Here is a 24678-nt window from a genome sequence, read left to right on the forward strand (position 1 = left end):
CGGGCATAGTATACTGAGCTTCAATCCCACATTCATCAAGAAATCTAGCAAAAGGTCCAGGATTTCTACCAGTCTCATCATACCTGCCATAGTACTCTCCACCTCTGTCAGACCTCACACATTTGATCTTCTTTCCTGTTTTCAACTCGATAGCAACTTTGAAAGACTTAAAGGCATCCAAAGAACTTGACTTTTCCTGAAGAAGATCTATCCATCCAAATCTAGAATAATCATCTATGAAAGTGATAAAATACCTATATCCACCCATGGCAATGGGTGTAATAGGTCCACACATATCAGTATGGATAAGCTGCAACACATCATCACACCTATTTGCACCTTTATTTCTGACTTTTGCAGTAAGCTTGCCCTTAATGCAGTCAACACAAGTGCCAAAATCAGAAAAATCTAGATTATGAAGAATACCCTCTTTAATCAACCTCTCAATCCGAGGTCTAGAAATATGCCCCAAACGTCTATGCCACAACATAGAGGAATTTTCATCAACTACTACGCTTATGCCCAACAACAGAATTAACAGACATGTCATTCAGATTCAACATGTAAAGCCCATCACATAAAACTCCTGAACCAACAGTAATGGAATTGAAACAAACAGCAAGTTTACCATTACCAAATTCAAAAGTGTAGCCACATTTGTCTAAAGCTGAAACTGAAATCAAATTCCTTCTCATGGAAGGTACATAAACAACATCTTTTAATAACAAAACATGTCCAGAAGGTAAACATAAAGACACTACTCCTATATCTTCAACAGATGCTCTAGCTCCATCTCCCATGATAACTTTGGACTCAACATCACTTGGTTTTCTCAGACTTGTGAACCCCTGTAAAGAATTCACAACATGAATAGTGGCACCCGAGTCTAACCACCAAGAATTTGGAGGAACATTAACCACATTAGATTCAAAACAAGCTAGAGCAAATAGGAGTATACCTTCCTTATTAGTATTCTTCTTCTTAAGAAGATAACAGTCATCTATCTTGTGCCCAAATTTCCTGCAATAGGCACAATTCCCCTTGAAACGCTTCTTCTTAGGCTCCAAATGCATTGGTGCTTTCCCTGTGTTCGCCTTTTCAAAATGAGACTTTCCTTTGAAACCCTTCTTCATATGTTTAGTGCCAGAAGTAGAAGCGATAAATTGCACACTATGAGACTTGGTCTTTTTAATTCCACTCCTCTTTTTGAGTGTTGTAAGAAGTTTTTAACACATCAAACTGAGAAGGAAGAGATTCTAAAACCTGCCAAATCAAATAACTCTCACCAAGCTCCACCTTTAGAGACCTGAGCTTGTTATAGTAGTGTACAAGCTTCATCATATGCTCACGAACACCACTGACACCATCATATTTGCTCTTCTCAAGAAGAGACAGATACTGACCCTTTTGAGCTTTGTCAAAAGTCTTAAATTTCTCTCCAACTGACCTTAGAAAATCCTTAGCCGTATCATTTTCTGGAATGCTTTGTCGAATAGACTTCTCCATAGTGTGTTTCATCACCATCAGACACACTCTATTTGAGTGTTCCCATTTCTCACGAGAAGCCTTCTCGGCAATAGTGGACTCAGGAGTAAGAGCCGGAGGCTCTTCCTCTCTCAAAGAAAAGTCCATATTAGTAATTGCCAAATATAAATCCAGAGATTCTTTCCAGTCCTCAAAATTTGTCCCATTCAAAGTTTTGACCGAAGTCAATTGCATAGGCAAAGAAGCTGGTATCAAAACAACAAAGAAACATTTAATATGCACAATCATTATGCAATAAAAAAAAATTAAATGTTTCTGAATACACAGCCAAACCTACCTATAATATAAAATTTCTCATTTATTATGATCCCGCCTAAGGGTCCCGAACCATAACAAATAAGAAATACAAAATACAACGCATAAATAAAAAAAAATCTAATACCGATAGGGTATTTGACAAATAATTCACATAATAAAAAAAATTAAAAAATGCATTGTATCATAATACCAAAATACATTAACAACAAAATACCGATGGGGCATAATTATCATTAATGTAATATAAAATTAATTAGAGAAATAATTAAATTATTTCATTCACCCAAATTTTATATAACTATACCCACGATAGGTGAGCTCACAATCATATAAAATTATATTACTCATGCTTAAAAATATAATAAAATTATATTATGCATGAACAACATATGAAATAAGTACAAAATAAATAATTATTAATACAATTAAGGGTTAAAAAAAATTAATTAGAGTATAAACATGCTGTCAAAGATAGTACAATATACTAGCATGTTATTTAAAATTTCATACCCAAATTCTGAAAGTATAATATTAATTTATATAAACAAGTACCAGCTCGTAAATACTCGTGACCGATGAAATGTACGTGATTATTAATTAGCTCTTTACTTTGACTTATTTTTTTTTTATTTTTTATTTTTTATTTTTTTAATTTATTTGACAAAAGCATTAACTAAATGTCCCAAACTTTGAATTTGATTTTTATAATTGTATTAGGCTCCTGAATCTTTTGTAGTGAACTGAAAAAGATGTCATACTTCCGTTCACCAGCAGAGATGTCATCTTTTGCAGAGATGCAGCCATGGCCCCTGAGCCCAGCAAACCGCGTAGGCCCACTCACAATGCCTCATAATCCACAATCATTTTTCTCAAAATAATTACAATTACAATAAATAAATAAATATAACATAAAGGCAATAAAAAATGGTAACTAACACCGCTGCAATGAAAACGCTCATCATGGAAAAATTAATTCAATTGTTATGATGCGCAAACGACCAAGTCATAAACAATACATTTATAAAAATTTATTGTGTATTTAATATTAATCAAATTACCGATACAATAGTTCAAAATAAAATAAAATAAAATAAAATAAAACTCGATTAGGAGTTGAAAGGGCAAAGAGAAAAACAAGAACAGAAGCACACTCCAATTATCAATAAGATATACCTAATAAACTTGTCGCATAATATCATGACAAAGACATCGAATAAAAATCTGCTATGGAAAATGACAAATATTCTACAATGAAAATCCCTAATTTAGAACAAATTTTATCAATATAATTATAGGACTCATCGGATACAAATTTTATAACCAAAAACAACCATAATCATGTATCTTACCAAGCTCTGATACCAATTGTTATACATTATAGTGATCATCAGACAATGAATAACGTAAGATACAATATTATAGTATGTACGAGTAGAATTTAGAACGAATTGCGTACCCGGAATCAACGAGGGATCCATTCTTATCGATCTTGAACAGCGTGAGAGAAGACTGCTCTCTTCCTGATAGGAGATAGAAAAATAGAAGACAAAATGTATTTCTTCTTATGAACTGACTAATGGGATATCAGTTCTTTATCCTTACCAGTAGAGACCAGGGATCTCTCAACGGGCTACTTAATAGTCCAACCCATCACAGACTATTTATCAAAAGCCCAATAAGCATTATCCATAAATTGACAATAGTATGCAATATAATTGATATTAATATATAAATATAATTTATTAATTAATGTTAATCCATAATAATAATAATAAAAATAGAGAATAATTATATAAATAAATATAACAGATTACTGACGCACAACCAAACACACGCTTAGATTAGAACATCTCATGATCATGAGTTCAGCGCCATAGAGTTGTCAACACAACCAGTTTTTCTATGATAATCCGTTGTCATTTCCCTCCACTATTTCTTACTACTGCAGCACAGCCAGCAAGTTCAAGATTGTCTTTAACTGTCTTAAAGCTTAAAATGAACTTTTTCTTTACAAATAGTATGCCGTCACCCAACCTTTAGACTTTAGTAGATTTTGTATGTATGAGTAGCTGCTTAATATATCATATTTTAGTTGCATTTGTAAATTAAGAAGGCTCTGTAGTTACTTTTGACCAAACAATATTCCACATAGCAACGTAGATTCGGAGGAGTTCAAGCACAAGTCATGTGAAAGTTGGTTCATTTGAATTTTGAATTCATTTAGCAGAGAAGATTGTGGGATGAAACACAAGGGTTTGGGGTTGCAACTTGCAATTTCTAAGAAAGTAGCTTATGACTTCAACGGCCAGCCTAAGCCTACTCAAACCTTTTGGGCCTCTCACATACGAAATTAATTGCACACAAGCTCTGTAGCCCGGGCTGATTTAAAATTAGAAAATGGTAATAGCAAATAAAGCAGTCATGCTGCAGAGAATCTCCACCATGCCGGTCTTTATTTATAAGAAAGATACGGTAACCTTTCTATCTGTATTCTGCATACTATATGATGGCTAATGGGGTCGATGAGTCTATGACACTGCTATGGTATTATTGAATATGAGAATCCAAGGTGGAACGATACTGGTGCATGGGGACCTGGTTTTACTCTGCCTTAAACTTTAATTTATATATTAAATGTTACCTTTGTGTTGGAGCCTTACATGACTCACGGTGTGACTTTTGAATTTGGTTTTTTATCCTCGGTTGTTGCAATCACTAGTACATAAAACTCATTATTTCATTTTAAGTAACATACCAAGTCCACTACTTCATTATAGAGGGCAAGAAATGGATAAACATGTAACTATTTTCATTTGTTCGTACTACTTGAAGACAAACATGAGAAAAATAATTCGCATGGGAAATAAAACAACTTTACAAGAGGGAAACGTGAGTATACAAAAATGAACTCAACTCTCCAATAACTAATCAAAGTTGAAATCCCCATGAAAACAATAGTTTCTTTAACTGAAACACTTCAAGTTAAAACTCAATAATCACAAGTGAAATCATGAATGTGCAAAAGAACAATGAACCAATCCAATTCCAAAACTTCATACTCTAGCTAGTTTCCACGCCAAGCATAGAGCAACAAAGAGAAGCCACCATTACTACTCCCAGAAGACCCGGTTGATGAAGAGCACGAGCTCCTCCCTCCATCGCTGCTCTCCTCCGCCCACTGCAACACATCGGAGCACAACGGCGACGTCGTCAACATCGACGGCGACACAGTGGGTCCCACCATCCTCTTCTTCATCAACTTCTTCTCCGGCCCCACCATCTCAGGCCACAAGGTGCCACCATCTCCAACGTGAAACACAAAAACACCATAACCATTGCCAATGCCATCATAGTCTTCTTCACCATTAACCACCCAACTCGACACGTCCCAAAAGAACTCAACTTCAACGCCATCAACAAATATTTTCTCGTTACCTCTGAATTTCCACGCAAGCCTTTTCACCACCAAGCAAACTTCACCATCCACCTTCACTCTCAGCACTTCTCCATCGCATAGCTCAATCTCTATCTCTCGTTTGGACCCCATAAACTCCCCCCTCGACACGTAGCACGTGCTGCCAAACACGTGCTCTCTTCTCGACACGAGAATTTGGTCACCAAGTTGGTGAGTTGAATTTGAAAGCTGCATGGGAAGAGCAAGATCACCCAGAAAGAATTCAACTCTTCCATCTAAGCAGATTGCGAGGTAGAAGCATGAGTCTGGCTCGGCCGAGTTGTTTTGAGCGGTGAAAAGTGTTTTGGAGAAGTCCCAGTAAAGTTTGAGTTTTTGAGAACGTTTGTGGGGCCGAGAGAGGTATACTGATTTGGAACCTGACCTTGTTCGGAAGAAGGAGAAGGTTGACGGGTTTAAGGTTATGGCGATGGAGAAAATATGAGGGGCGTGAACCGTTAAGGTGTGAGAGAGAAGGGTTCTGGACCAGGTGAGGGTGAGGTAGGTGGTGGTGTTGCAAAGTTGAGTTTGGTAAACGCATGTTACTAGATTTTGGGGCACTTGAATGCTGCTGCTTCTTGAACAACGTGGTGTGTTGGGTTGGCTGAAACAAGCTGGGATCATGTTGTTTTGTTCTTTCTTGGACCTCTTGTGTGTGTGTGTGTGTTTCTCAAACCATATACTATGGTTAATGTTTGTTTGTTATAATGTTATTGCGTTTGGGATGTTTAAGGTTGTAATGAAGTTGCTTTGAGATGCTGGGAAAAGTGTGGAATTAATGATGTTAAAAAAGAAAAGGAGGAGGCTTTATGTGTTAGGGTTTGGCATTGAGTTTGTTGGATTCCTTGATTTGCGGCTTTTGACGAGGGTTCAAACCGCTCCTATTTCCTATATATGGAAGATGGTGAGCTGGGTTGCACTGGAGTCTCCAACTTTCCAAGTCATTCCAATTGACCAATGAATTAACAAGAAAATATGCCATGCCATGAACCCTTTTTTACTTTTTTAGAAAATCAGTGTATCTTGTCAGTTCCATTCAAATGAAATGTCATAATTTCTATCTATAATGTCTGAACTTTGAATTCCAGATATAAAATGGTCGTGTCATATGTTTTCGCACCCAGGTGAAGGTGCGAGAAGGGGAACACGCTTTTCACATTATCCGGTTTTTTCAATACTAAATTATACTTTTTAATATAGTGCACAAAATTTGGTAAACTACTTTCAAAATTACAAATTAAATATTACAGAGGACTTAAAAATGTATTTTATTTCTTTTATTAAAATTTTGTTAACTGTGATTTTATTTGCATTAGACGTCTGGCAAATATTTTAGCTTTAGTTCAACAATTTTTACTCATTATTTGAAAGAAGAAGAGGAGAATTGGAAATTTAAGTGTGACGTTTTATAAGGAGATATTTTTTCATATCTAGAAATCATAATTTTTAAAAATTATAAATTATGGAAATTGTTAAAATATATTTAGTTACTCATAAAAATTTATGAAAATATTTAATTATTTATATAGAATTTTTAGAAATTAAAAATTTTCATGTTTGATTTCATTATTATATATCTAGAAATATAAATATTTTTTATTTAAATAAAATTATCATATATGTTTATTTACTCAAATTTTATTATAAATATGATATTAAATTATTATTAAAAAGAAAATAATTATAATTAAAATTATTTAAATATATAATTCAACAAATATATTACATAATAATTAAGAAGAATAAAAATATTTTTTATTTTATTTAAATTAATTAATTAATTAAATTTTTTTAACAAATATTATTAAACTATAGAAACAAAATAAAATTTAATAATATTATTAAAATTGATAAAGTCAAAAAATTATAAAATATAAGAAAAAGAGAGATAAAGATATGGAAGGGAGAGAGAGACGGTGAGGGAAAGGAGAGAGAGATAGAAGGAGAATGAGAGAGAAATACTACTAGAATTTCTATTATTACACGCGACTTTTCCTGCAAATTTTTCACGTCGTTCCTGCAAATTTTCTTGCGAAATTTTATCTGTAAGTAATACCTTCGTGGATAACATTTTTTTTGCGAATTTTAAAATTCGCAGGAAATTTTCCTGATAAATTTTTTGTGAAAAAAATTTGCAGGAAAGTTTCATGCAAAAAAAAAATTCTCAGGAAAGTTTCCTGCGAATTTTTTCGCAAGAAATTTTGTAAGAATATTTTTTAGGAAAAAATTAAAGAAATTACTATAAATTCTATCAATAATTTTTCAACTTTCAAATGCTCACAATGAATTCATCCGAAGCATTTGTTTCCATGCCTCCAACATGTGATACATAATCTTTTAAATTCTAAGATTGTAAATTATAAGCCTAACACTCAACCATATAAATCAACTTGTAAGGTAAGTGTTGCCCCAAATTATATACTATTTAATTGTTTTATTTTCAATCGATGTGGGACTTGAAGTTTTTTTTAAAATATTAAACTTATAAATTTAAATATATTTTTTTATTTTTCCTGTGGATTAAAATTTGCAGGAAAATCCGCAGGAAAAGTTACTTGCAAAATTTTTCTACAATTTAGTAAACATTACTTGCGAATTTATTTTTGCAAGAAAATATGCAAGAAACAAAATAAAATTCTTACAATATTTTCTGCAAATTTTTACCATGGAAAAAAATTTCTATGATTATTAAAATTGTAGCAAAATTTGTAAGAAATATCTTTAAATTATTTTTCGCAAATAAATTCGCAAAAAATTTCTGTGAATATTTTTTTGCAGGAAAATTCAAAAAAAATTTCTGTAAATATTTTTTTGCAAGAAAATTCACAAAAAATTTCTGCGAGTATTTTTTTTTGCAAGAAAATTTGCAAGAAAATGACACTTTTTTAGTAGTGAGAGAGAGGGAGAGGAGAGAGGGATAGAAGGAGAATGAGAGAGTGAGAGAGAGGGAGAGGAGAGAGGGATAGAAGGAGAATGAGAGAGAGAGAGAGGGAGAGGTAGAGGGGGAAGAGGGCAAGTGAAAGAGGGAGAGAGGGAAATAGAAGGGAAGAGAGAGAGAGAAAAAAAAAAGAGAGAGAGGGGGAGTAAGAGTGCGAGAGAGATAGAGAGATTTTCTATTTTTTTAAAATGATAATATAATCTTTTAATATATATTAAATTTTCTCTCTAGAAAGTTAGCTTCTCACCTCCTTGCGAGTATTCTTATATAAAAGTGAGGTAAAAATTATTTATGTAAAATTATATTTTTGAATTTTTTTTAAAATAGTTATAAAACATAGAAACTTAAGATTCTCACCTTAAAATTTTTTACTAATATAAAAAAAATTATGTACCAAACGTCTCCTAAATGTATTGATTTATGATAAAAATATATATATATATATATATATATATATTTCTTTGACTTCTAAATTATATATCAAAATATTTTGGATCCTTTTATGAAGTATTCGTTGGATATTGACTAGAATTTCAAATATGCCCGGCATGTTAAACAACATTTAATTTAAAATAATAAGATACTTTTTTCCAGCAAAAATAATAAGGTAGTTAAAGTTAACCCCGAAATTATTTATAAATTGAAATGAATTTTAAAATAAATAATTTATGCTGACAAGCACTAAACACGAGTCACCTACAAATTTAAGTAAGATGCCAGCATGCGGAGTGAAGCATACATATTAAAGTCTGTATATAACATTTTTTTTAAAAGAAATCATGATATTATATATATGTGTGTAACATTAATATATTCATTCTGGTTTGCTCATGTAACACGTTAATTCATACAATATACAACTTTTTAAATATGAAACATCCTATTATTCATAAATATCTGAAAAATACAATTTATCTAAATTTTTTCAACACATTGGCAAGCAAAAATATTATTCTAATTTTAAAATTGTACCGCGGATTAACGTCCCAAAATACTCACCACCTTTCATTAAAGAGTTTTTATAATAGCCAAGTTACCCTTTTCCACCTACTATCTCTCTACCGCACTTCTAAGTTCAAATAATACGATCGACACAAAATCAAAAGGCATTGTTTAATTTTCTTTTATAAAACCTTTTATAAGTATTTTTATAATTTATCTATTAAAGATGTTCTTTATGCAGTTTCAACTTGTATATATCTTAGCAAAATTTATATCTTAAAAAGATTTTACGTCAGGAACAATTAATTTAAGCACATGAATAACTAGATCTACAATTGTTAATTATAATATCCTCAGAAAAACCAAAAACTGAAGTTGGCAAGACCCAGATGAAGTAAAAGAAAAGGAGCTTATAATTGTATCGATGGGCACAGCTAGCAAAGGAAATTAAACAAAACGTAGAAAGAATAATTAACAAAAGATTAAGAATCTAAGTTAAAGAACCGTATAAAAAGAGCATAAGAAGATGCAAGGAATTGATTTCAGGAGGAGGGTGGTGTTGCCAATTCATGTTGCACAGCCTTCAAAAGCAAGCTATTTTTGCCAAGAGCGACGATGATGGGAGAGCCACCAATGCCACGAGCGACGGCATGCATGATCTCCGTCATCAAGGACTTGAACTCCGTCGGATCCAGTGCACCGTTTCCGTCTTCATCGAACCGCTTCAATATCTCTTCCTCCATCTGCGGCGGCGTTTCGGAGCCAAAGGGCAGAAGCATGCCGAACCTGCCGCGGATTTCGTCGCACGAAAGCTTGCCATCGCCGTTCTCGTCAATCATGGCAAACCACTCCTTCACGAAGCTATCGAACTTGGCCTTGTCGTTTACGAACTCTGTGACGGTGAAGCTGTTCACTACGGCTATGCTCATATCGGAATAGCAAACAATGAGAGGGTGGTGAGAGTTGTGTTATTGTGTTCTCCTCGTTTTTATTTTTTATTTATTATTATTTATTTATAAAGTAATATATGGTTGCCCTAACTTCACGTTTCCAATGGTTGATTAGCCTTTATTGTAGAGCCCTAGACCACAGCCATGTGGGCTTTATTATTGTTTTTCTTAATGGTTTTGCTTTCCTTCACATGATGCGATGTTGGAGAAGGAAATGGAATATGCCGTTGGGGTGGGTGAAAATTGAAAATATCACTACCTGCACTTTCTTAAATAACACGTGGGTGATCATTAGGTACTACCTGTAATTCTGCTAAGGAAATATTTAAGAGGCTGAAGAAAAACTAACATATTAAATGTGTTCTGGCTTTCATATTTAAGATGCCTGTCTAACATCTCTCAAATCAACCGAGATATATATTTATAATATTAATTTCTCTAAAATCTTCCTATGTACAATAATAACAAAATATTAACCTAAAATCCAAGAATTTTAGATAACGACAATAAAGACCTTACACCAAACGTTTCCTTAAAGCTTATCTTTATCTTTTTTTTTTTTATTTTTATGCTTTTTAGATATTAACATAGATTTTCTCACTTTTAATTAGTGTTCATCTTTCTTTTTGTTAATTACACATATCATTAATTGTATTAATCATTTATTTCCTTTTCTTTTTTTCCATCTCTTAAGGAGGGGTAGCCAGCACTTGGGTGTCAATTTTCTTTTCTTCCCTTATAGAATAGCCGCAAACACCCAAAAGTTTGATACACAAATTATGAGATAGATCACAATCAACACGCATTTTTTTTATTCTGTTTGTTCATGTTCAGGGAATCAGGGCAAAGCTTTAATCCTTTAAACATTTCTGCATTAGGGATTGAGAGAGGGCAAAGGAAACAATCATGAATTTATGAAGCCAACTTTGGAAATATATTTTTCAGAACATATCATGCCAAAATCAATAAAATAAGGCAAGTATAGAAACTTGAATATATTTAAGCAACATTAACCGAGACAAGTAGTAGGAAACTATGTATAGGATGTTAAAATGGGTCATGATTTGTGAGATAATCTGTCAAGGATTGATAGGTTAGATATTAGAGATCCTGATTTACTAATTCATCTAACTTGTTGACTTACCAAAAAATTAATGGATCTGATTAGATATTTTAACCTATTATGTCTAACTTGTTAATTTGTCAGATAGGTTAGGACGAATTGACTTATTGACCTACTTAATTTATTATTATTATTATTATTATTAATGTTAAATTTAAATTAGTTATGTGAGTATTTTGTAATTTATTATGCAAGAAATATATTATGCATTTGATTTATTTTATTATGTGTAAATTTGAGATTTTTTACAACAAATTTGTTGAAAAAGTTATTATTATTATTATAATTATATTTTTTTTATTGTGTAACAAAATTGAAATTTATTGTGTAGCAAACCAAATCAATTGTGATTTAAGATTTATTATTTCAAACATTGACTGTACATGATATTTTTGAGTAATTTTTTATAGTAAAATATTTTTCTATGTATTTTTTCTTGCAATACAAAAAATAAAGGTAGATTTAGAAAAAATAGAACTTGAACTTATGTGAATGTAATTATTTAAAATCTTAACGACTACTAAATCAACATGCTTTGTTGTCATATAATTGACTTAAATAATTTATAAAATATATTTTTAATTAAAATTATATATTTAATTATATTATATATATTGACTTATGTTGTTAACTAATTTATAATTTTGTTGTTATGTCATTATTATACTAATTACAATATTTTTGAGGATTTCTTTAAGATATATATGGTATGAATTTTATTAAAATTTATAGGTGTAAAATATATATCATGTGAATAATTTTTTAAAAATTTAATAAAGATCAAGTCAAATTTAATGTTGACTTATCGGTTCGACTTCAAACTCACTGATCCAGTATTCTAACCAGTTTGATGACTGATTCAATTTTTAAAACACAATATAAAATATACTATGTTGATAGAATAATACTCACTTCATGCACACTCACATTTTTCAATGAAAATTAATCAATACTTACTTCAAAAATACTTAGTTATAAAAGAAAGATGTATATTTACAAGGTTAAAATATTTTTTTAATCATCATAATTTCATTTACTTTACATTTTAGTCATCATAGTTTGAAATATATTTTTTTAATCCCTATACTTATATTTTTCAATCCTTTTTTATCCTTATAATTTAAGATGAATGTTTTTAGTTCTTATACTTGTAATTTTTTTAATTATTTTAGTCATGTTAATTTTTTTTTATAACGTTGTCTCTTTCATGTTGATGTGAAAATTATTAATTCAACTTTATATATCTGATGTTGAATTTATTTTGCTAAAATTATTTTGAATTAGATCTCTCAACGCTTTATAATTGTTTTATATCTTTATTTGTGATGCTTATTGTTAAGATACTTTTGTTTTATCCTCGCAAAATTTAAAACCTCTACTATTTCAATACAAAACAGATAATGTTACAAAAATAATAACAAAAAAAATTAAAATAATTAAAAAATTATAAGTATAAAAATTTAAAAAAAAAAGTATCTTAAACTATAAGGAATAAAAAAAAAGTTATAAGAAAATTATAAAAACTATAAAAATCTATTTAAGCTACATAAACTAAAAAAATAAAATAAATAAAATTATAAAAATAAAAAGTATTTTAACCTATTCATAGTTACACCATGATAATGCTCTAATGTAACATAATTGAATATTGTAGTAGTATAGGAACTGAATGGGCTCTAATGTAATTAAACCAATCCTCCAATCTGACTGGAGCAGGGACAAGGGGTTAATTAGTTTGAATTAGTTTAGCAGCTTGAAAGCGCTTAAAATAACAACATAAATATTGGGAAAATCAATGACAATTTTTTTTATAAGATTAAGGATTCAATTAAACTTTTTTAATTTGAAAACTTAATTAAAAATTCAAATAATATATATACCCACCAACTAATTCATTTAACCTAACAAAATTGTACCGTGACCATGTGACCATCAGTGCTGTTGCTTTTGTCCTGAACAGAAGTAGAACTGAAAATAAAATACTGAAATCATGCACAGATGAGATTAACCCATCACCTATCTATCAGTCAATACTGAACAATATCAACAGCAGATTGAATAATGTGGCAGTTATTCACTCACTACATTACTACAGCATTTTAATGAGAATCACGAAACAGTAGTGAATGCTAATAGGCAGATTCACACAGAATTTAGACTTTCAGGTAAGAGGCAAACAGTGACACACACAATCACTCCTTAGACAATGTATGTCAGTGTGTCTGCTCTGCATAAATAAAACAACTCGAGTATGTATGTTGGGTGGTCCATTCATGTCAGCTATATACCTACTACCTACCCTACACTTGTGTTGACCACAACGCTAAAATTCAGCCGTTAGGCTTGCATGTTTGAATTTGGTTGAATCTGCAAAACAAAATCCTTATTTCAAAGAAAAAAAAAATACTGTAATTTTTTTAACTATAATAGAGGAAGTTTACAACAGTATGACAATTTGTTTGAACTTAAAAAATAATTTATTAAGAAACAGATAACATATATTTCTTAAAAAAGATAGAAAATTGTTTATTTTTAAAATAAGTAGTTTAGACAAACACACTAAAAAAACAAAAAGTTGCTTATTTTTATTAAAAAATGTTTTTAAGAAAATAATTAAAATAAACAGAGCTTGTATATATATAGATGAAAACAAGTAAGGGTATTAGTCCATGTGCTTAGGCAGATTTGGGCCAAACCTGGTTACCAGTAAGGCAGTAATGTCAATCTTTATAATGATGGGAGATCATTTTGGGCTCAAGTGGTCCATGGCAACAAAAACGAGGAATGATTTTCACGTCTTTCTTTTTAATTTCAACACATTTTTCCAACCCTAACAAATCTTTTGTGCTTTCACTAACAAATCTGCAACCCTTTATGCTTGTCAATTTCTCTTCTTTGCTTTTCATAAGTTTATTTACGAAAAAAAAATAATAATTACTATTTCTGTGTGCATTCTCTACACACATTTTATCAACATTTATTATTTTTTATTATAATATTTTTAAAATAGATATATAAAAACTTATACTTAATATTTAATATTATTATTGCAATATTTTTTTTAACTATCAAACATAATAGCATGAGTAAAAATAATATAATATCACATTACCAACAGATCGTTAATTTGAACATATTTATTTGATTTTCTTAAATAAAGTCTCGAATTGGATATTCTTTGTTAATAACACGATGATAAAAAAAGTACGAGCGTACATGCATCGTTATTGTAGGAAAAATGATGTTACAAGTTACAACCTTGGGTAAAAAGTAAAAACCAAATTGTATAGTTAAAATTGATATAACCTGTGACTTTTACCCGTGTCATATTTAGTCTCAATAATAGTCTATTTTATGATTATTTGTCCCTTGATTGAAAATAAGCAAGACAGAATGGAAAAGGAAGAAACCCAATCGCTCTCATTGTAGATTATGTCACTCATGAATCATGATAATGAAGGATATATCATATTATATATACATATATCAATGTAATATTCATATGGCGACAAATCCAGGTTGTCATGTACTAATTTATTCCATTTTGACTTTAGTTTCCTTTTACAATGAGGTAATGCAGATAAGTTTATGTGATCGCTACTTTTGTGGCCATGGCATCATAAATGGAATGACAAGATTTTGCTAACCATAAGAGTAAGAAGGAGACAACAAGAACAGTGTTTGGACTTTGGAACAGAATTACTCAGTCACAAGCTCTCGCACCGTAATAAGGAAACAAAATATCACAGGGGAGTTACGTGGAAATTTCAATAATTAGATGACACAAAATATACACTACAAAGTGAGGTCAATATATGTCATTATTTGCGGAATATATAAGAGTATATATCTGGCCACGACAAAGAGTCACTTACACGTAACGCATATTGGATGCTTTACACCATGACAAAGCCACTACTTTATTTCCTTTTCCTTTTTATATAAGGGGTTGCTATTGTACCCCCAATAAATGAGGGGATTTAAGTACTGTATCTGATGTGTATGTACATATAATTTAAATGTTATGTCAACCTTTTAAATAAGAATTATTTTGTATTTAAATTTTTATATTATTTATTTTTAAGTTTTTATTAATATTTTTATAATTATACAGTAACCCTTGTTTCACCTGATCTCTCCTCTTCCCTCTGTCTCCCTCCGCCCCTTCCTCCTCTCCTCCGCCCCTCCCTCTTCTCCTCCGCCCCTCCCTCTTCTCCCTCCTCTCCCGCCTTGTTGACCTCTCTACCGTTGACGCTGCCACCCACTCCCCTCCACTAATGCCTGCAGATTGCGCAAGGGAAAGGCCTGTGCAAGGCCTGAAGATGAGGAGACTGAAACCGCCGACATCCATCGCACGGGTTTGCTTGGAGAGAGACTCAATCGTGCACTAATACGACCACTCTCGTTAGAGCCACCATCTCGAGAAGCTGATACTCGATCTCCACCTGTTGTGTCCTCCACGACTCGCCGGCAATCGCGGTCTCCGCCTTCGCCGTCTCGCTCGCCGGCCCGCAGAGAGGGAAGAAACAGGAAGCCAGAAAGATTCCGGAAAAAAAAGAAGAAAAAAAGTGGACTTCATATTAATCATTTATCTGACGTGGATGTGAATTTTAAATAATTAAAAAATTATAAATAACTTGAATTTACACGTAAGTGACACATTATCAAGAGTACCGGTACCCTTCTTTTATAGAGGGTACCGTAGAAATTCTCTTTTATATTTTGTCTTATAAACAAATCCTGCATTCATCAACTAATATACTACTTTCACTCTTTATATGAGAAATAATTTATAATATACCTTTTATAAAAAAAATTGTGTAAAATATCCTGTCATTTATTTCTTGTAAAAAATAGAGAAATGGGACAGCATCTGATAAAAACTTTAATTGATGTAATAGTAATTTTGAAATAAGATTGTTTAATAAAATATTGTTGAATGATGTAAGAATACGTATAATTCAATTGAGTTTTCCTCTTTATAAAATAAATATGAATAAAAGGTAAAAATAATATTATTCGTTATCACATAGGATGTTGATTATTTAGCTTTCAAAGAATGTAACTAATTTTTTTGGTTCCATAATGACCTTTTCCGTAATGATAGGAGCATACTTATGAAATGATGTGTCCCACAAAGAAGTGTGAGGAGGTATTGGTCTTTTTGGTGATCCCAATAAGATATGGAGATGGGAGGATGAGGAATTGTTATCCCTCGTCATAGTTGTTGAGTTACGGATTACGTAAAACAATAGGGGAAAATCGAGTACACTTTCTTTTGATAATTGCTATATTTTCCCCTTAATTTGCTTTGATGTTTCTTGAACGTTGATAATGTATTAATGTGGTGATGGCAGTGCACTTAGCAAATTAGTCTCTAAAAACTGTTTTTCAGTCAATCAAGTTGGTCCAAACATTACCCTTGATGGTTGAATAATCTAAAGTGACATGTTAATACTCGTTCTTTTAAATACATTTTTTCTTTTTTATTTTCTACCATTTTTCCTTTCATATTCAATCATTCTCACTTGTTTGGAGCTTGTTACTCATGAACATCTTCATTCTTCGTCTTAACCTCTAATTTGTTAAAAAAAAATTGTATTGTTTAACAACCTATCTTCTTGTTTTGGTTTAGATGTTTTTCAATGATAGTAGAAAGTGGCACAATTTATTCTCAAGGCAAAAAAGTAAAAATGATTTGTGGTAGAAATTGTAGATGTGCTCAATCAACTTTCAATTTATTATCATACAACTCTATTATTAATTAACTTTCAATTCACTCAACTCAGAACATTATCATATGAAATAATTATCATCACAATTCAACATTTAAAATCAATTAAGTTAAAAATCTTCATTCAACATAATCACGCTTGTCGCTATTCAATTTGCACCCAACGCTGGCGAGACAGAGTCTTTGCCTTGCCCATGCTAGACATCATTTCACTTGTGTCTGATGTGAATAAGATAAGGAGTCTCTATGTACATCACACTCAATATTACAAAGTTCATGCATGATGTTATTCAGGCAAAGAGCTTCTATTTGACTCATGTTCGACGTCATCCAACTAGAGAGTCACTTACTTGATCATACCCAATGCTAATCAATCTGGATCCAATGTCACCAAGTTATAGAGCTCTAAAGGTAACCATGTTGACTCCTCTCAATTCACGCCCGACATGATTAAGTCAAAGAGCTCAAAGGACAACCACGCCTAACGCCCTTCAATCCACATTCGACATGCCCAAGTCAAAGAACTCCCATCTAACTCATGCATAACATTACCTATCCCACACCAATATTAGTGAGGCAAAAAGCCTACAACCTGCATCACACTCAACACCATGAAGTTGCACCTACAGCGGTAGTGATTTCAACACTTGGCAAAACCACGATTGACTCTAAAACTTGCAAATTCTCATCAAAACCAACATGCAAGACACTAGGAAACACATATGCACTACAAATAACTCAAATACAACTATAATTTTAACATGCAACCCATAAAATTCAAGATCACCATTTTTCCTTTTCTTCTTTTCAAAATCAACCAAAAATCACATAATAGTAAATATAAGTTCCTGAATTCATCAACTCAGCCAATCATCTATGGAAATAACAACAATTCGTCACATATAACATAATAATAATCACTCAACAAACTTCTCTTACCTCGAATCACCAATAAAGACGTTGAAGAAGGTAAGATGGGGTTACTTTAAGCTTCCCACATGACACCACCATATGGAGTCTAGGATTAGAAACAACAAAATTGAAGAATTGCATATGTAGGTCAATCACTGGCATCAACATAATCTAACTATGAAAAAGAGAGAAATAATGATGTATAGGACTATTTTCTTGTTTGGTTTGAAAAAAAAAATTCTCATTTTCACAAATAGTTATAAAAATATTACTTCATTATCTGCTTTTTCTCGAGGCAGGCCAAATCTCTTCACTGTTAAGCAACTCCCAAAATATATTACCATTCTACTAAATGAAATGTAGTCTCACATTGTCTATATCTATGACAAATATATGATTATTCTAAAATAAAAGGGTACCATAATACATAATGAGTGAGGTTTAACTTATCAAACCTTTGTTAGTCGAAGGTTTGAATAGTTAGCAAAAGGTCCTAACTTCAATTTTGTTGTCACCATTGTAAAAAAAATATCAATTTCTATCTTTGACAAAGGATATACATTGAAACAAGACTAATCAGAAACTAGTCATAATCCTGCCCAAATTGTCGTTATTCATCATCAGATGCCACTTAACACTAACCATGATCCCCATTGAAGGTGGAGTTTCCATGAGGATAATGTGAGGATAAACACCACACCAGGAAGATAATAAACATTCACAAAAGTCTGCTTGGGGAGCCTGCCAGAGAAGACGGGAGCATCACGAGTTCTTCCGGACGAGACTAGACGATCACGGGCCTGCACAACGCAAAACATCAGTCGTAGTGACACTATTGGCTTAGAAAACATTTGCATAATGCTTCATATAGTCGCTCAAATTTTGGTGGTTTGAAAAAGTCGTCGTGTCTAGCGTTTTCAGCTTGGTTGCATGGTTTGTATGGAACTCGCTAGCCTGGCTGACATTTTCTACTCCACAACAAAAACACATGCACACAACATCACGACACATGGAGCACATGTAGAGAGAGCAAATAACACATGCAGAAAGAGCAGACACATTGGGACATGAGAGAGGTGTACACAAAACGTCAAAGCTATTCACATTTTATGTTCAAAAATTTCTACATGGATGATGTCAATGCCATTGATGTCTTTTGTTGTACATCGGACTCGTTATCGATGTTGACATTTTCTTCTGATCTACTTCTCTTTTATGTGTCCAAAATAATTTATTTTGATAAATAATTATATTAAATTTATTTCAATAATTTTTATTTTATTTTTATTTATTATGACCAAAAGGCCGTAGTCCTTTATGTTTTCATTCTCATATGCAATAGCTACAACATGCTTACAAGGCATATTTAAATTGTGTTTTTGATTGAAAATTTATAAACTACTATTTTTATTAAACATACCCTTAGTCTATTTTATAAGATAATTTATTCTTTTGTTCGTTTACAATATTATTCCATTTTCACTATTTTTCTAATGTTTCTTAAACTGCTTATTCCTAATATTCAATATTTACACACAAGTTTATTTATTTGAACTATTATTCTAAAATTTGTATGATTTTTTTTATGTTTTACAATCACTTGTGTTTTTCTTGAGTTTTACCAATTATCAATCTTATGTTATAAAAAATTTTATAGCTTCTTTTTTTTTGTTATTTTTATTTTGTTTTAAATGTTTGGTAAATGGTGAAATTAAATAGTTAATAGATTTTTAAATTTCAAACCTGATTTATATAAACAATGAAGTAATGTAGGAGAAAAAGTTTTTTGTTACAATATTGTCATTAATTTTATTTGATAAGATAATTTCTTTTAAATTTGATCCAAGACAGCTTTTTATATCTATTTAATTTGTAATGACAATAAGTAAAGTGAATTGTAGTAGTTTTAAACATGTTAAAACTTATCTTTCTCGTTTAATATTTTTTGCAAAACTTTTCTTCAAGATGAAGCAGGATAAAATATAAAATTAGAAAATGATTGGCAATAAAAAATGAAACAAAATACAGGTTGTCGTGTGATTATTGTGAGGTATGGAAGCATATTTGTGAGAACGTGCTTGCATTTTTACACGATACTCTCTGTGGGCTCCACTTCCGAACCTTTCACTCCCCTTTGAATACGGGTAAAACCAGTAGTACTCTTTTTACATTCAAGAGTATAAAGACTCACTCTTAGGAGGGTGTATTGGTTTAGGATTTCGTAGGATTTTAAAAGACTTTTTTTGAGTAAAAAAATTCATTGGTATTCAATCAGGATTTTATGTCACTTAAAAATAATCCAGTGGTATTCAATCAGGATTTTCAAGATTTTTTAAAGAGTCCATTAAAATCCATTGGTATTCATTTGAGATTTTTTACAACTTAAAAACAATCCATTGGTATTCAAAAATATAAGGATTTTAAAGGATTGTTGTGTGAGAGAGATTTTGAAGGACTTTCTAGTGTTATCTATAAATACCAAATTCATAAAACAATCCCATCCAAACCCATCGGATTTCGAAGGATTGTTTGAAGTGACTTTTCAAGTGAGTTTTTTTATCTTTTTTTTCTATGCTCCTGTCTTCTCCATTTTTTCTTTGCTAATAATACTGCACTATTGTTCATTGCTCATATATAATATTGTAATATTGTTCTCATCTCATTCTCCTATTTTGTGAAACTCTGATATATAAATGATAGTGTCATTGATTTGTTCTATTTTTCTGTTCGTTCTCTTTAATTGACTTGCTTTATTTTATTCTATGTAGTTGAATTTGCTCCTTTATATAACACAAAAAAATGCTTAAAATTTTAACTTTTAAGTGGTAATTTTTTTTATAACACACATCAAGAAAAGAAAAAAGTGAAAGATGAAATTGATATTATAATCTCTACAATATATATATATATATATATAAAAGATGAATTTGTTAGGGTTTCTGTGAGTAAAATGAGATGAAAATTGATCTTAATTGGGGGAAGAACCCTCTTAGCATAAAAATTGCGATTTATCTTCTTCCCTTAAGTTTGTTACTCTTATTCTCCTCCTTTTATGACTCAACAATTATTTTATTTTTTTTACTATGAATTTTTCTTTTTCTTTTTATATTGTGAAATTAGGACTTTTTTATATTTTAAAAGAGAAAATTAACATAAAACGTTGCAGTATCTAATTTTTTAGGATTTAGAATTTATGTCTTCATTAGCTTATTTTTTAAAAGAGGAAATATTGTTAAAATATTTGTTAGAATAATTTATATTTATAAATATCGTTAAAAATTATCATATAATATATAATTAAAATAATATATATATATATATATATATATATATATATATTCCTTATATCTAAATGCTTATTCTTTAAATAATAATAATAATAATTATTATTATTATTATTATTATACTAATATTATATATATTGCATATGTAATTAGGTAACTATTTTTTTGGTGGACTGTGGATTTCCTAATCGACGCCAATTTTTAGCTCCATTTCAAGGTGTAAGGTATCATCTACAAGATTTTGCAGGTCAGGGTAATCACCCTGAAAATGAGAAAGAATTGTTCAATCTTTGTCATGCGTCTTTAAGGAATGTGATCGAGAAAATATTTGGTATTTTTAAATCAAGGTTCACAATTTTTAAGTCAGCATCTCCATTTTTATTTAAGACACGAGTAGAACTTGTGTTAGTATGTGTAACACTACATAATTTTCTACGTAAAGAATGTCGTTCTGATGAATTTCCAATTGAAGCGGTGGATGAACCTTCATCTTCAACGTTACCAATTAATGAAGATCATACTTTTGAACCTATTATTCAAATCCAGGAACAAGAGCGAAAATACGCTAATGCTTGGAGGACTAGTATAGATATGAATGTGAGTGAATGCTATTTAAGAGGACAAGATATTATAGAGAATTATTATTATTATTATTATTATTAATTCTCTAGACATTATTTTTTTTTATTATTTTTGTCTTTGACTCTTTAAATTTGAATGTATGAAATTTTTTTTGAAATCTTATCAAATGTCAAAAATCCATGAAAATTCTACAAAATCCCACAGAATCCATTAAAATCCTGATTTAAAAGTCTTGCAGAATCCATTAAAATTCTGATTTTAAGTCTTGTAGAATCCTGCAAAATCTTAAAAGTCATGAAAATCCTGCAAAATCTTTTAAAATCCGTAGGATTTTTTTTAACTAAAAAAGTCCTTTAAAATCCTAATCCAATACACCCCCCTTAAAGATTCACTCTAAAGTGAAAATCAAAATGATTGTTACAAAAATATATCCCTTTTAGATATATCTATGTATATTATTGAGATAAAAATGTAATTTTAATTTTAAGTAAAAAATGTTAGCAGAATTAAGGGAATTTACATTCATTGACTATTCAATTTTCTCCTTTGAATACATGCCAAATTAAGGGAATTTACATTCATAGACTATTCAATTTTAACGCATCATTTATTATTTGGAATTTTCCCAAAGGACGGCACTTAGTGAAGAGAAATGAGAGGCTCTTCTCTTTCTTGTTGGTTCATATGTGCTTGTCAGGTAAAAGCAACTTCACACACCACACCATAGTGAGAAAAAACAAAACCAAAACCAAAAAAGAAATGCTTTCTTTCCCTCCCTTAGCTTTAATCAGTGTAGAGTAACCCTAACGAATCAATTGTTCCACCCAGTTACCATTTTCTTCCACATTGTCCCCTTCTTTTCTCTGCCTTGTCACAGTCTCTTTTTATTATCTCTGCTAATACACTACTCAACACTATTATTTTTGTTTTGAATTTTTTTTTTCAATTGTCATCGACAGTGAAACAAGTCTGCTTTTTGTCTCTTTCTCTGTGACCCCCTTTCACTCTCTACATTCCTCCAAATTTGTCTTCAACTTGCACGCGCCTCTTCTCTCAGCAACTGATAGATAGAATCATGGCTTCCAATCTAAAGACCCCATCTCTTCAGCACTCTCTCAGACGCCTCGTACTGTTTCTCTGATCCATCAAGGTAACACTCTCTCTTACCTCTCTGCAACTTCTGCCTTATCCTCAGAGAGAGAGAGAGAGAGAGAACATTTGTTGTCTACTCTTTGTTCTGTCTGAGAATCCAGACACCCTCTGTTGTGTTTGTTTTTAAATTCCCCAAAAGGTTGGAAATTTAATTGAGTTGAGCTTGCTGTTTGGAAGGGAGAAGGAAAAAAAAATGAAGGACTTTCCTTCATGCTTCGGTGAAAATGCAGTTCAGGTTGCGGATTCTTCATCTTCAAACGCCAGCAAGGCTTCACAGAATCTGGTTATCTGCGTTTACCAATGCAGGATAAGAGGTAGGTGCTGCTTCATAACCATCACGTGGAGTAAGAGCTTGATGGGGCAAGGGCTTAGCGTTGGGATAGATGATTCTTCAAATCAGTGTCTGTGTAAGGTGGATATCAAACCCTGGGTGTTCTCCAAGAGGAGGGGTTGTAAGAGTCTAGAGGCTTATTCTTGTAAGGTTGATGTGTATTGGGATCTTTCTTCTGCTAGATTTGGTGTTGGTCCTGAACCGTTGGAGGGTTTTTATGTAGGAGTAGTTGTAGATCGGCAAATGGTTCTCCTCCTTGGAGATTTGAGGAAAGAGGCTTTCAAGAAATCCGGTGCCATCCCATTACCCTCTAATGCTGTGTTTGTTGCTAAGAAGGAACATGTTTTTGGTAAGAAGTTGTTTGGCAACAAGGCTGTGTTTTGTGACAATGGTCAGATTCATGATCTTGTCATAGAATGTGACACTTCAGGGGTGTCTGATCCGTGCCTTGTAATTCGAATAGATAGTAAAACGGTGATGCAGGTGAAGCGGCTGAAGTGGAAGTTTAGAGGGAATCATACCATCTTGGTGGATGGCCTTGCAGTGGAAGTTTTCTGGGATGTTTATAATTGGCTCTTTGGTACTTCGCTCGGAAATGCTGTCTTTATGTTCAGAACATGCATCTCCGAGGAAAAATTGTGGGCTGGTCAACCCCTTTCTGATGCAAATGTGGTGCAGTGGTCGTTCTCTCAGAGGTTTTCTGATACCAAGTCGCAAGGTCTTGGCTTCTCACATATTTTATACGCGTGGAAGAACGACTAGATTTGTGGAAATCCACCATACTAACAGACCTCTTAGTGAGTTGATATTTATCAAGGATGCGACTGTTTTACTCTTGAAATTAAAGATGAGTACTTTTGCTTGTACCGTTTCCACTCTTAAATTTATACCCTCAATATATCTGTGCATTTGAACAGATCATGGACATTATTTTTTACTCCAATTGGCTGTATATTTATCTTCAAATGTTAATTTTATGATATCTATATTACAAAAAAATTATTCTACAGTTTGTTCTATGTTACTCAAGTACATATTCTCTGAATTTCTTTTATCAGTAATATATACCTGATATTCCCTAGATTCATGTTGTCATATATTTTTATCCTTTTGCATTGAGAATTCATCTTATCAAAACATGAGGAAGGACCTTCAAACTAGTAATGTCCAATAACTAAGAAGATACTGTAGCAGTTTCTTAACCAAAAGTTTGATATAGCAGGGGAAGCTGCGGCTGAAGAGGAAGGTAACATGTATGAGAGAAAAATTGCTCAATGATTTAGAATGATTTGTCGATTTGTTATGTTTCATAAAAGGAGTCCATGGATTCCTTGTTGTATAGAGCTTTTACTATGTTTCAAGAAACTAAGATCGTGAAACTATTATCAGGGCGTGGAATTAATGCTTGTTTTGTGCATGGATATGATAATTTCTTCCCTTAGTGGAATCTCTCCTATGATGCCTGATAATTAGAAA

At 31.6% G+C, this 24678-nt stretch overlaps 5 protein-coding genes and 1 long non-coding RNA gene across 6 annotated transcripts; 1 reads left to right on the forward strand and 5 right to left on the reverse strand.

Annotated features, from left to right (window-relative positions):
* Nucleotides 1-556: 556 nt before the first annotated feature.
* On the reverse strand, nucleotides 557-1133 carry LOC145950040 (uncharacterized). Its single transcript, XM_083060959.1, has 2 exons — nucleotides 705-1133; nucleotides 557-586 (listed from the first exon to the last, which is right to left on the reverse strand). The coding sequence occupies exons 1-2, from the start codon at nucleotides 1131-1133 to the stop codon at nucleotides 557-559; spliced, it is 459 nt and encodes a 152-aa protein (XP_082917085.1).
* Nucleotides 1134-1188: 55 nt separating this feature from the next.
* Nucleotides 1189-2607, reverse strand: LOC145950041 (uncharacterized). Its single transcript, XM_083060960.1, has 2 exons — nucleotides 2562-2607; nucleotides 1189-1730 (listed from the first exon to the last, which is right to left on the reverse strand). Exons 1-2 carry the CDS (start codon nucleotides 2605-2607, stop codon nucleotides 1189-1191), a joined length of 588 nt encoding a protein of 195 aa, XP_082917086.1.
* A 2047-nt stretch (nucleotides 2608-4654) lies between these two features.
* On the reverse strand, nucleotides 4655-6193 carry LOC109795232 (uncharacterized). The gene has a single exon (XM_020354671.3). It carries the CDS (start codon nucleotides 5876-5878, stop codon nucleotides 4868-4870), a length of 1011 nt encoding a protein of 336 aa, XP_020210260.1. The 5' UTR covers nucleotides 5879-6193; the 3' UTR covers nucleotides 4655-4867.
* Nucleotides 6194-9524: 3331 nt separating this feature from the next.
* Nucleotides 9525-10274, reverse strand: LOC109795410 (calmodulin). The gene has a single exon (XM_020354907.3). It carries the CDS (start codon nucleotides 10061-10063, stop codon nucleotides 9677-9679), a length of 387 nt encoding a protein of 128 aa, XP_020210496.1. The 5' UTR covers nucleotides 10064-10274; the 3' UTR covers nucleotides 9525-9676.
* A 6777-nt stretch (nucleotides 10275-17051) lies between these two features.
* Nucleotides 17052-19044, reverse strand: LOC145950175 (uncharacterized). Its single transcript, XR_014428283.1, has 2 exons — nucleotides 18496-19044; nucleotides 17052-17959 (listed from the first exon to the last, which is right to left on the reverse strand). It is a non-coding gene; the product is annotated as an uncharacterized LOC145950175 (long non-coding RNA).
* Nucleotides 19045-22427: 3383 nt separating this feature from the next.
* LOC109788227 (uncharacterized) lies at nucleotides 22428-24211 on the forward strand. Its single transcript, XM_029270085.2, has 2 exons — nucleotides 22428-22869; nucleotides 23049-24211. The coding sequence occupies exon 2, from the start codon at nucleotides 23065-23067 to the stop codon at nucleotides 23962-23964; it is 900 nt and encodes a 299-aa protein (XP_029125918.1). The 5' UTR covers nucleotides 22428-22869; nucleotides 23049-23064; the 3' UTR covers nucleotides 23965-24211.
* Nucleotides 24212-24678: the final 467 nt, after the last annotated feature.

Source organism: Cajanus cajan, chromosome 7, assembly GCF_000230855.2.
Source record: "Cajanus cajan strain Asha chromosome 7, NIPB_CcT2T_4, whole genome shotgun sequence".
Lineage (NCBI taxonomy): Eukaryota > Viridiplantae > Streptophyta > Magnoliopsida > Fabales > Fabaceae > Cajanus > Cajanus cajan.